The following is a 13,926-nucleotide window of genomic DNA, read 5'->3' as shown; positions in this document are numbered from 1 at the left end:
TCTGAGTATTATTGATATTTTCAAATAAGGTTTATGTGAGTGGGATGTAGACAATGCTTGTGTGGAGATCAATGGTTCCGAGTGTTTATAGGTTCCTCTGTGACAGTGTGAATCCAATGTTTACTTGTGTATGCAGTTTCTACAATTTTTGAATGAATTACTACACCACCTGGTGCAGCTGTCCAGTTTTTATTATGGAATATTGTGGAGATAAAATAATATCATCAGATGGTAAGCCCAAGAACCATGTTTAAAACTATTATGTCAGGAGAGTGTTAAGAATAATATTATTAATATTATTTATTTTGTGATACACTTTACAAAGGTAAGTCTGATTTAGCCCGTAGTTCTCAGAGAGCTCAAGGTACGATAGTTATTCGAACTCAATAAACCTCAGAGTAATTTTAGATTGACCAGAACTTGTATGCAGAATGTCATGTGGCCGTAACAGATGGGCTAGCATTAGAGCAGTCACAGCCCATCACATTTTAGATGTTGAGCATCCCGATACAGCTTCCGGGACACATGATGACTCACAATGATGGCATCATTTAAATGCTGTACAACACACTGTGAGATGCTTTGCCTAAACATGCAGAATATGGAGGCTTTTAGTGATGCTGTATTTACTATGGCCCATTAACTAACTATGCTAGTGACTGACTGGTCATGTTAGGAAGATTCAGCATATGGAAAAATAAAAGAAACATATTCATTATGTAGCTGTATACTGTCATTACTTACATTTTTACGTACACACAAACACATCTCCAAAATTGAAAATTATACATCTACACCACTATATCCCCAGATATTTATAAATTACAGTTACTTTTATATTATTAATATTTATGTTTGACTATTGCCAAAAGTTACTTGCATAACTTACAAAAATAGATCATGCAACATATATTATTAATACTTAAGAAACATGTGCCAGAGCCCACTTTGTGTGTTGGTCTCTATTACATTTTTAGCATACAGCCTACAGGAAAGTAGAAGATGAAGAAGTATATGTGGCTGATAAAAACATGTAACAGAAATGTTAAAGTTCCTTAAAACACACCTATGTGCCAGAGCATCTTGTGTACTAATCTCCATGTAAGAAAATAGTCTTCTTGCTGTGGCAGCAACAAGCTCAACGAAATACCTCTGTTGTTCAGTACCCTGCTCTTGTTCATCTCCAGTTCCTTCATCTCCTGATGTTGCACTCATTGTCTCACTTGAGCAACAGCTTTGAGCTTTATGCCTTGTGCTCTGATATTTGAGCCACTCCCACTCTTCCCTGTAAACAACCATGGCTGATAATTTAAAAGTGTTTAAAACCATAAACACACACAGATATACTCTTTAATTGCTAAATTTACTCAAACAATGCCATAAATAGTTTACAGTGAACCACTCACAGTCATTTGATTGATTTGCTGAAGATGCCATTTAGTAAAAAAAAATCAAAGCAATTGTTTTAGATGCAATTTTGATGTTTCAAGTTGTTTCTGTTTACCTGTCACTTGGAATTATTTCATTAGCCCTACTTTACTTTTGTTGTTGTTGTCATCTTCAGTTGGAAGACTGATTTGATGCAGCTCTCCATAAATTCTTTTGAGCATGCTTACTGCATTCAGCTCTTGGTCTCTCTAGCTGTTTTTGCATAAGAATTAAAATTCAAAACTTGTGCTATGATGTTCAAACACTTATTGTGTACCTACCTATGCACTGTTCAATGAATTTAATATATAGTGAGATGTTGTCTCTCCAGGTTTCATTTCTCAGGCCATCCAGGTTGTATATTACACATTTGAATAGAGGGTATAGTTCATTTGGCTATTGAATTTATCAGTTCTACTCAAAATTTAAATAAAATTGATTGGACTATGCAGAAGAGCTATCTTGACAATCATTCTGCTTTCTAGAAGAACTTGGTTTGAAGATGAAAAATTCTGACTTTATCATAATACTGTATGTGCTGATAACTGCTCACATCTTTGTCCTGTATGTGAATTTCAAACTATTTTCTGGCATTTACAATAAAAAATTAATAAATTAAACTTCTTGTATGGTTAAACATTGAAACTTATGCATCGGTTCAAATAATTCCCTGAAATCAGATTTTGAATGAAGAGATGAATATTGTTTACTTTTATTTTTGGGCTGTGCATTTTACTTATGGTTGAATATCAAACTGAGATGTCAACAGTTCTCTTAATATATCCAATACGAGAGTCTACGTATCTCAGAAAGGATAAGTGAGTGTGTAACACCAAACTAAACTCATCTGCAAGGGCAGAATATTAAAGGTAAAGTATTAAAATACTCACGATGAAACATGTGGATTATCCCTGATTTTACAGTGTGGTAAGACATTTGGTGTTTTTGTTGGCACAACAACTTGTAACAGGTCAACAGAACTTCTCATCTTCAAATAACCAAGGTATAATCCACGACTAAGCTTTATGCTGCTAACCTGATGATATGTGATCTGCTCCTGAAAAAAGAGAGAAGTTTTGTTAAAATAACGATAGGTAATATGAATAATTTAAAGATAAAGCATTTTTACTACCTCATTACCAAAGCATGGCCAAAGAGAATGTCTTGGAGATATTGACTAACCCAAAGAGCTCTAAAAGGATTAGCCACATAATAAAGTAATCTAGTGAGGCATGATGAAAAAAGAAGAGCAGTAAAATATGTAATGCACAATGTGTTGAATCAATAAGCCATTAAAAACTAGTTATTTCTTTACCTGTATAGATGCCATCAGCAGTTCACCTACATTTGGTTCTTCATGAGTTGCTAACTTTTTCTGAACTTTACTCAGTGGCAACCATCTTGAGTTTAATACTGATACAGATTTTGGAGAACGGACATAGTTGACAGTGGATATCACCAAAGTTCCCTGAGAATCACGGATGGGTTTGTGGTACAGTTGTCCTAGGTCTTGTATACTTAGTGCTGTCTGATAAACAAAACATCCATTAATGATGAATGTAACACATCAATTGCATGCATCTCATATAAAAAAGCAAGAGTGGTGATAGAACAACAGTAATTTTAATGGTTAATATTCCATGAGGCTGCAGCACACTTTTATTTATTTATTGTCTGCCTTGTGACACCTTTTTAGGCATCCTGCTTGTGCACTTCTGAATAGGACAGGTGTGGAAATAGGTTCCATGGTACCTTAGCATGGTTCTCTGATTTATAGGTCTTTTTGTATGGCTCTACTGTTTATAGGAAAAAATGAAACATATTACAGAATTGATCCTACTTTGTAGTTAACATACAGTTTTTGTGTACATCTTTTCCCAGTATTCAGATCTTAGCATGTATATTTTGCATTATTTTGTATATTCTGTCTCTGTCAATCACTCTTAATATAAATGAAAATAATGACTGTTAAATTGTCATTAAAAGTCTTTCAAAGAAACCTGCTAAACAGAAGCTATACCAGAAGACTGGAAAACAGTATTAATGCATCCTCTCCAGAAAAAAAGACATAAAACTGTCCCAGCAACTACAGAGGAATTTTCCTCCTGTAATTGATTACAAAATTCTTTCAAAAACATTACAAAACAGGCTGGAAAGCCAACTAGATGAGCAATTGGGAAAGCACCCAGGAAGATTAACAACAGAACAACCCTGTGTGGCACAAATTTTAAATTTGATATTTATAATCAGGTACAGACGAAAGAGAACCAAAATACTTCATATAACCTTTGTAGACTTCAAACAATCATATTGACAACAAATCAGTTGCAATCACAAAAGGACAAACAAACTAATACAAAAAGCAAAATTAAATTTTTAGCTGAAACTCCCAAAGTTTTTGAAATCAAACTTAGTGTAAGACAAGGCAGTGGAGTGTCCTCACTGCTGTTCAGTTGTGTATGACAAAAAGCAGCCAGGGAATGGAGGAAGAGAATAGAACAAGGAATTAAAAAAAAGTCATAATTAGTAGAAAAGGGATGACCTGAGAACTGATTGTTTGGCTTGATATCTTATGTGAATCTGTAGAAGATTCAACACTGCAGATAAATCTTCTATAAGAGACAGATGGAAAAGCAAGTCTTATGCATATGTTTTGAAAAACTAAGTATAGGAGAGACATGAAAGAGGTGCTGAAATACACTAAAATTAATTCTGGAAGAAAAAAAGGATCAAAATTTAAATATCTAATAATATGACTAAATGCATTGGACAAAGAAGCTAACTTAGCAAGCACAAGGAAAATAGAAGTGGCTTTCCAATCAACAAAAAACTTGTATAGTAAAATCTTTATCCATAAATCAAAAGCCTGGTACTACAATACTGCCTTAAGACCAGAATTCCTATACTCTTCAGAATTTCTTCTGTTAAATACAGCCAAACAGTTAGGTGAAATAGAAAACAAGGAAAGGAAAATAATCACAAAAAACTTGGATACAAAATGTGGCAATGAGGAATGAAAATTAGGAAGTAATAAATAAGTTTGCGAAGGAATAGAATGTATATTAAACACAATGACAAAAAGAAGAGCTATATTCTGTGGAACCTAAAAAGGTTATATGAGAAAATAATAACAAAAAGAATTTTAACTTTTTTTTACCAAAAAACCCAAAGATGCTAAACCAGGTCCACAGGAAATGGAAATAATGGAGTAAGAAATAGAAAACAAAAAAGTTCAGAGCAGAAGTAAGTAGTTTTAAGCATTCCTATCAGAAAACAAAGAAAAAGACATGTAAAATATGGATGTAAGAATGAAGAGAAAATGTAGGGAAAGAATGAAAAACTACTGGAAAGAAAAAAGGACAAAAGAAAGAAGACATCAGTTATTTCATGTAGGCCTCAGAAGGCCAAATCAATAAAATAAAATACTGTTCAGCCTCTAGAAATAAAAAAGTGTTTTATTTGGTATTTTTACACATAATTTTAATTTACTATGAATAACAGAATCTTTATGCAATTCACAAGTAAAAATTTAAAAAAATTATTTTTGTTTACAAAATTATGATTCTGTTTTTGAATTATTCACCCAAACAATGTTGTAACCAACATTTCTGTCAAAAGTGAGTTAGAACTGTATCTGACAGCCAGCATCTGTTGGTTAAACCTTGAGTTATTTTGGACCCTACTGTTGAATTCAAAATTTTTTGTTGCAACAAACATTGTACATGAAGGCATCATAGGTGATGCAGCAAATGTTGTGGTAGAGAATGGAGTGCAAAAATGATTCTATAACACTAGTTTTATCTTGAAGCTCTTCCATTGGTCTGTGTTTGCATATGAAAAGAGAACAATATGGGATTGTGGGCTGTCTTTATGCAAAAAACTTTTGTTATTTATTTATTTATTGCCAAACTAGTTTCGGTGACAAATACTGCCATCATCATTGGATTCTTTGATTCTAAAACATGCAGGAATAAGCATCCTTGTAAAACACTGTGAAACGTTATTACATGTGTACTGTTTCTTTCCAAATATTGTTTTCTGTGAATAATTACATAATACCATACCACAGTATGGTTTTGTAATGGTTGCCACTGTTTTCATTATATTTTCTGCATTTTTTGTTGCCGTTTTTCTTGGCGTTCATCATGTCATCTGCAACTGTGTGAGTGGCTGTTGGCAAACAAATACAAAACATTCACTTATGTATGTTAGCATTATGCAGTTGGGATTGTGGTAGTGTTGTGGATACAGTTTTGGTGTGTACTAGGTTGTTATGTGTGTCCAAAAGTAGCTGCAAGGCATTCAACAAATGTGAATACATGGCTGGCAAACTATGTAACAACCTAGTACACACCAAAACTGTATCCACAACACTACCACAATACCAACTGTATAACACTGACATACATAAGTTCACATCTTGTATTTGTTTACTAACAACCATTCACACAGTTGAAGATGACATGATGTATGGGGAAAAAAGTGCCAGAAGCAGTGGCAACAATCACAAAACCATGCTTGGACATATAGTAAATAATGTATTATGAAATTATTCACAGAAAACAATATTTGTAACAAAACAGTACATATGTAATAATGTTTTATAAGTTCGCTATTTCTACATGTTTTAGAATCAAAGAATCCATTGATGATGGTGATTTTTTTCACTGAAACTAGTTTGGGAATAAATAACAAAACTGTTTTGTATCAAGGTGGGCCCACAGTCCCATACGGGTGATTTAATAAATTAAGGAAATGTAAAGGTAACATCCAGGAGCAGAAGCACAATAAATACAAGACACTGATGGACAGTGGGTGCCTCATATATCGAGTCAATCTGATCCTGTTTCCGGAAAATTGCCACCTGAAGGGGTGAGTGGAACAATGTTGTGATTCCTGCCAGTGCCTGCCACAGGTATGTAAAGTTGAGTGTTGCACCGAAGTTTCGATGTTCTATTTTTATATGACATGGTTACAAGGAAAGTAATTCTTTATCTCAGCACCTGTCTTCCTGACCTTCATTGTAAACACACTTAGAATTCATGGTGTATGATCACAAAATTCAATTTTTAAAATCCAGTTTACAATCCTGCAGAAAGTTAAGATACGTATCCATGACAGAAAAATATCTGCGGCAAAGAGCGTGCTACAGCTTATGGACTACTTAGGAAAATGTTATTGTTATGAAATGAGCTAAATTCCTAGTAAAATGAAATACATTCATTGTTTAAAAGAGAGGGAATATGAGACAAATTATACATTATGAATATACTTATTCTTGCCTCACTTGTATTGAAAATTTGCCTTCTTGCTCTTTATTGACGCAAATTTGTCAGTGACACACTGACTGAAGTCTGCGATCGCCAGCACGAGATTTCTTTCAGTGGAAAGCATCAACAAGGCTGACAATGTTTCCTGGCTAATACAGATGGATAAGAATGATTTTATTCTTTTCATACTTAAAAAGCACCTCTCTTCTTCTTCATCCTACATTATGGGTATTGTAAGAATTAGCTTCAGCAGTTTAGAACACTCAATGAACATCTTCCCTAGGTTGTTGGTTACTACAAACTACACTTCACTAATAGCACCAAACAATGATCTAAATTCTTGTGTTAGGTAGACAGAAGATTGTTCATCCAAAAACATGCCCACTGAAAACACTTCCTTTAAGATACCTTCAGGGGACTTAGAACAGTACAAGGGAAACTTTTCTGGAAGAAACAATGATGAAGCTACAAGATGGCCTGAGAAACTTCATTGAGCAACCAGTAGAATCATCACCACTGGTGATGCCAATTTCTTCACGGATATTAATAACATTTATTTAAAATGCTGAAATGGTCTTATGGGCGAAGCACATATTAGTGTGTCCATGCTGTAGCTCACCAATGAGAACTTTACCGATGAGTTCCAACCAATAATTAAAGCAACAACTGGAAATAACTTTTTATGACAAAGAGCCTGAAAATTATAGTTTCTCTTGTTACAGAGTCACCTTCCAATACGTGATTCATAGACCCAATGATGTCTTCCATGTAGTCATAAACTGTGTTTATGGATGGAGACTGAATATTCCACCTAGTAGGGCAAGATCGTGGCAAGCATTTTCTCACCACCACATCAAGGATCATGGTCCACTGTGGGCTGTTTAAGAAGAATGCATATACTCCCCACAAACTGAAAAAAGTATTTTCACATTGTGGTTGACTAATGCTACCCTTCTCATTATAAAATTAACTTGATTGGTGCAGCAATGCACATATTCTGTGTTAGGATAGAAAGTTTTCACAGCAGCGTGTGTGCCACCAGAACAACCAGCCACAAAGAGTGCCCCATAATAGGCTTGTGCATTTAATTTTTGGGGAATCTCATTTATTTTTTGCTTGTCTAATTCTTCTAGCAAAATTGCAGGTAATGTTTGTGGATCATGTTTGGAAGAAGACAGGGAACTCGATCCTTTCTATTGGTTAACCTCTCAATGTGTAATGGTATACAACATCCATTTGAAATACATTTGATATATCACTACTTTCATTTGCAGTAACAGCTAAAAATTCTGGTTCCCTTATTTGCTTTAAAATTTCTTCTTGGCATATGTCCAACGTAATTGGCAAAAATTCATTTTGAATTGTTTTGGATGTTTCTTTGAAAACAGTTGCCTTATCCAAATGATCTGTGTCACATTCCATTCAGCACTAAAATTAATCAGCCCTGTGAAAATATCAAATGAATACAATTTCTTAAAATATTTAACTCACATCTCTCATGCCTAACTTCTTCATTATACTCCATAATTTTCCTTCTATATGTGCTACCCAATTATTCAGCTACATTTACTGCTCCAAAAAGTGCCAGTCTTCAACAATTTTGGATGTGAACAACTGAGCACTCATGCTTCTTCACTTTGATACTCAGATCATGTTTGTACATAACTCTCCTTTTAGCCATGACAGTTCCCCAACAAACAACAAGAGTGGAGAGCAGTATAACATATTTTTAATTTCACATAAACAATCAGTGTATTCATAAACATCCATTTTAAATGCTCTCTTAAAATGTCAATTTTGTACATTATTTAAAACTGGTAACTGTTGTCCTGGTCTCTTTACAGCAAGCTTCTCCTCATTAGAAAGTTGAGAAAGTCTGTATCCTAAAATTTTTTATGCTGTTTGTTTTTACTCACATTCCACAACATAGAAATTATGTCATGATCTAGTCCTTACTGTCCGGAATGTATAAGACACAATAACATATAGAAAACTGCTGTATCAAGAAACAAAATACTCAGTCACCTTGTAACACCACAGCATCTCTCCACAAGATTCTCAGGAAAAATATTGATACATATGATAAACATAAACATTTAGGATACTAGACCAAGGATTGCATAAAGGCTCAGTCAATATAACTGAGTAAGTCTGGCTACAATTTGATCCGGTAATGCCATTACACTAAAGGGAAAAACATCATAAGATCTAGCAACCAGAGGTTCATCAAAACAATGGAGAGAAGTTGCTGTTGCCAACTAACGCTTCACTTTTCCCTATCTTGTAAGGTAAGCCTTCGTCAATAAAAAGCAAACTTTTGCCCATAATAGCATACTTTTGCTGACTAAAGGTGCCTAGAGAAAATATTGACTTGAAATGTATCAGTACACCCCGGCTAAAAAATGGGTTTCTATCAGCAACTATCAAGCGAATAGTGGATTAGTACATTGGTCTGACAAAACCCATTGACTGAATACTGAAAATATAAAGCTAAATGTACATGTTTAGTAAATGTACATGTTTAGTGCAACTGCAACAGAATGGTGTTAAATTTTACAGTATCTTCTGTTGCTGCTCGTGCTCATTTGCATTACAATAAATGTTATTTGACTGGATCTGTATCATTGTATTTTATGAATATAACAATATAAGCTTTCAATTCCTGTAATGTATAGCTCAGAAAAACCAGTGTTTTTTAGAATTTCACAGCTGTAACTGCAGAGATGCAATGTCCAAGACAATTACAATGATGCCATTGTTTTCAAGGATAACGAATGCAATTGTGCAATAACTGTTATAAAAATATGCAGAATGGAGTGTCACCTCATATACACTGTCTGCATCAATAAATCCCAAATAGTTTAGTGTTAAACATTTTTTGTTCTCTTGTAAAATTTGCTTTTTGTTAGCTACAATGTTGTTTCAGCACACAATTTATTTCTTAAGTAACATTTGCATTTGATAATTAATGTAGATTTCAAATAAAAGTAAAAAATTGGTGGTAGTTGCATCATCAACTTCATGATTATATATCTTATACACTATGCACTCTACTACTGACAAATTATTAAATTTGATATGCTTTTTACTCAACAGATCTCGGAAATCTTCCACTTTTCAAAGGCAATTTGTTGAGCTTTGTTTAGAATTGTGTATGAAATTGACATCTGGGCATAGATCTTTAAAACCTATAAGTATGAAATCATTGTATGAAATAATTCAGTGAAGGCCACACAATAAGGCCCACTGTAACAGCTTACTGCTTCGCCAGAAAGATGGCATCCCCACTGATGCTAATATGTTGAAATCTACAACAATAATCTGGAAGAAAAATAATGTGGTGCAGCTTTTGGCAAATTTTACTACGACATAATGGCCATGAACAAGGCTCTCCTGCTTACAATAGTTTTGCTCCTGCTGTAAGCTCTTCTTCCAGCTGCGTCACACATTTCCCCTACCTACTTATCTCTCCCACCACAGAAAAAGGTTTCTGTTGGTCTGCAAGCTTAAGACTCACTTTTCAATTATGTTTATCCTGGCTTCAATGATTGTTTATTACTTTTCCTTAGCTGAAAGGTAGCTGGAAAAACTGAACCATTAAACTTTCCAAACTAATTATAACTAAGCAAGTGCACCTTCATGTTTTATCAGTGAAATTGAGAACCTCCAGTGTTTAGGTGAAAATTAAAAATCCAAAGCTTCTAAATTAAATATTTTAATTATTATGCTTTCAAAATGTAGGGCAGTCCAATACGATAATATTAAATCTTTACCTGCATTTGTGCAGCAGCCTGTAGCAGCTTTATCCTAAAGTGTACAGTAGAGGAACTCAGACTTTTCTCCATATCTTGTCGGAGAGATTTCACATCATCCCATGTACATGCCACCTAATGCCAATAAAGTGTATCTGCATTAACAACACTAGCAAAAATTATCTTCACTAGCTATGATGACAACTCATAAATATATGGTTGAACATATTAAGCTTGCAAGCATAATGTATTATTGCATGGGAAGGATTTCAATCCACAATCAAATTTCACTCATAGGATACAGTTAGTCATACATACGTACATGAGGCGCGATCATTTTTAAAAACAAATGTAACATTACCGCTATGTTTGTGCCATTCACCCTCTCACATAGTAACCAGCAGCATCAGTGTCAACAGGTGCCCTACACAGCAAAGCCACAGGGGCCACCCCAATAGACGGCAGTTACAAAGTTCCATGCACCCGATAGACCAGCAGGCAGCAATATGATTCCTGGAATGCTGGACCTGCAGATCTGCTTGCCTCTACAGGGTCACATCACCACAAATAGACCTGGATGTATTCTGGTGCCTTTGTGGTATTTAGGCTGGCATGACAGTTCATTCCTGATGAGCTCTCTGGGCCAAGTGCTGACTACAATGGTGGTTCATCAATCAGAGTCTCACTAAGCAACCATCAGGATCTTCAATGCCATATTCTAGCCAGCAACCTCTGCATGGAGCAGCCTGTGCTGTCATCAGGCTTCACTGAGACATGGCCTCTGCACCAGGGACAACTGTGGACTTTGTACTGGCAATTGTAGAGCTTTGTATTATTAAATTTTTCATTCCAAAGTGAACTCAGAAATTAGCTTTGATATTTCCTGGGGCTGTCAGTCCAATAAACAGTTATTGTGCCATTCAAATGAAACTCTGGCACAACCATGTACTGCCAATGTAAAAATTTTATCCAAGGAGGAGATTTAAGTTCATGGGTTTACTAATAAATGTTGTTTATCTGGGCTGTGTTCTTATTGAGCCTCCAGCAGCATGATACATATGATGCTTTCATGTATCTTCCAAGTTTTGAAAGAGCTGACATTTACTTTCTGTTCCAGAATGGCTGTGGCAAGGGACATTATCACCCAAGTTTTACTGCCTCTCCAGAATGTCCAACAAACTCAAGAAGTGCTGTTGGAGAAGATGGCTGCTATGACCACTACACCATCACAAATCTCCAGCCACCTGTCACACATTGATTAGCTGGTGAAAGGATTCCAAATGGAATCCCCACCGTTCCAGTCATCTGGTTTGAACAACGTTTCCTGGCACTTGGTATCATACGTAATGTTCAGCATTTCACACTCTTTTTGGGTGCCAAACTGTAGCATTTTATTGCAGCAGCTCAACCCAGAGGTCGACTGAGTGCCCGCCACATGAATGATTGAAGTCGTGCTTACTAGTCTATTTAGACTCCCAGGTGTACATTGAAGCTGCTCGTCACTAGTTTTTCAGTTACAATTAGCTCAGTGGATAATTGTATATGTAGTGGACAGCAAAGTTACAGGTCTGTCCAGAGAATGTTGTTTCCAGTATGCAAACGCCCAGTGCAAACAATCGGACACCATGTCTTTAGTTTGGGACATGATCCTTGTTCACTCAGCTCTTTAGTGATCACCCCGGACTTAAGGACTCCTCCTTGGATACATGACTTCCCATAAGTAGGGCTACTGAATAATGTATTAGATCCTTAGCAGTGCTGTGGGTTATCTCTCAGCTGTTTGCCACCTGCCCAATTTGCCAGACCCAGCACCAGTCTCGGCTACTGCACTGTCCCAAGTCACTCACCACAGGCAAAGACACTGTCGGTAGGCGATACTCTCAACAGGACACTGTGGGTAGGCGATACTCTCAACAGCTGCTCTCCTGTTTTGTGAAACACCAGCATCAGCAAGAGCTACTATCACCAAGCCAAATGCTTCACCTGTGGAAAAACAGGGCACGAGAAAGCAGTTTGTCAGTGAATGTGGATTGAGGGTGCCTGGACCGTCTGGATTCCAGATCAGATGGGGTGCCTGGTGTATTCCCTCCTGAGTACTGTATGTCCGGGCCGTTCTCCCCATCTACAATTGCTGTCCATGGCTGTCAATGCCATTTTCAAGTTGACACAGACTCATCAATGACCAGGAAACATATCACCACTTGGGCTATCCTCCACTCCAGGAATTCTCTGAATAGCTCAAGAGCTACAGCAACATCATCAATACAGTCAATAGCCAGTTTAATGTCCAAGTCCAGTACCAAGCAGCTTCCAGAATGCCTCCTCATGGTTGATACAACAGGGATTACAAGCATTCTGAGGCTAAAGCTTTCTAACACCCTGGGGATGGAAGTCCACGATTCTACTAACAGAATCCAACAATTCATGGCCAGCTTATACCCATGGGATTTTTGCTCCAAATATGAAACAGTTTTTTCACATCCATCGACTGGCACCACTGGATTTGAGACATATGTCACACTCGTCCCCTCCGTTGTGTGCAGTGTTCTTTTGCATTCAAGGATAAACTTCAGAGTGAGCTCCAACGCCTGCAGGATGAGGGAATCTTGACCCCAGGCCTCGACAGCCTCCATTCAGCCTAAGATCTACTAGGAAGGTGGAAGAGTTGACAGACTTCATGGAAAAGGAGAACATGGAACTGATGGGACTTATGAAGTTAGATGGAAGGGAAGAAGAAGGAGGAAAATGAGAAGGCTACACACTCTACTGGAGTGGTGGACAAGAAGCCAAAAATGGAGTAGGTATCATAGTAAAACCAAACCTAGAGGAATGTGTGGAGGCAGTAGAATACACAAGTCATAGGCTGATGAGGATTTGGCTGAAGACAAGGAATGTAGTGAAGGGCTTCATCCAAGTATATGCACCACAAACAGGAAATGGAGAAGAGAACATAGAGGATTTTCTAGAGGTATTAGAGAGTACAATTACAGACGTGAAAGCAATAATAATGGGTGACCTTAATGTGCAAGTAGGCAAAGAAACTCTGGGGAAGGAGGAGATAATTGGCCCATATGAATATGGGAGGAAAAATGAGGATGGAGAGGAATTGGTTGATTTGTGTGAAAGAAACAGGCTGATTGTGGATAACACATGTTGTTATTGTTGTGGTCGTCAGTCCTGAGACTGGTTTGATGCAGCTCTCCATGCTAATCTGTCCTGTGCAAGCTTCTTCATCTCCCAGTACCTACTGCAACCTACATCCTTCTGAATCTGCTTAGTGTATTCATCTCTTGGTCTCCCTCTACGATTTTTACCCTCCACGCTGCCCTCCAATACTAATTTGGTGATCCCTTGATGCCTCAGGACATGTCCTACCAACTGGTCCCTTCTTCTAGTCAAGTTGTGCCACGAACTTCTCTTCTCCCCAATCCTATTCAGTACCTCCTCATTAGTTATGTGATCTAACCCATCCAACC

General features: G+C 36.7%; 1 protein-coding gene across 4 annotated transcripts in view; it reads right to left on the bottom strand.

Moving 5' to 3' along the window:
• LOC126458600 (ankyrin repeat and fibronectin type-III domain-containing protein 1) overlaps positions 1–13,926 on the bottom strand; it is a 688,593-nt gene that overhangs the window by 48,695 nt on the left and 625,972 nt on the right. For all 4 annotated transcript variants that reach the window (XM_050095753.1, XM_050095754.1, XM_050095755.1 and 1 more), the window contains 4 exons: positions 10,472–10,585; positions 2,744–2,956; positions 2,319–2,485; positions 1,067–1,285 (listed from right to left, as the gene is read on the bottom strand). In XM_050095753.1, coding sequence (XP_049951710.1) covers positions 1,067–1,285; positions 2,319–2,485; positions 2,744–2,956; positions 10,472–10,585 — 713 coding nt within the window. The remainder of the gene's footprint in view (positions 1–1,066; positions 1,286–2,318; positions 2,486–2,743; positions 2,957–10,471; positions 10,586–13,926) is intronic.

Source organism: Schistocerca serialis, chromosome 2 (genome assembly GCF_023864345.2).
Source record: "Schistocerca serialis cubense isolate TAMUIC-IGC-003099 chromosome 2, iqSchSeri2.2, whole genome shotgun sequence".
Classification (NCBI taxonomy): Eukaryota; Metazoa; Arthropoda; class Insecta; order Orthoptera; family Acrididae; genus Schistocerca; species Schistocerca serialis.
This window is presented reverse-complemented; position numbering and strand designations above follow the sequence as displayed.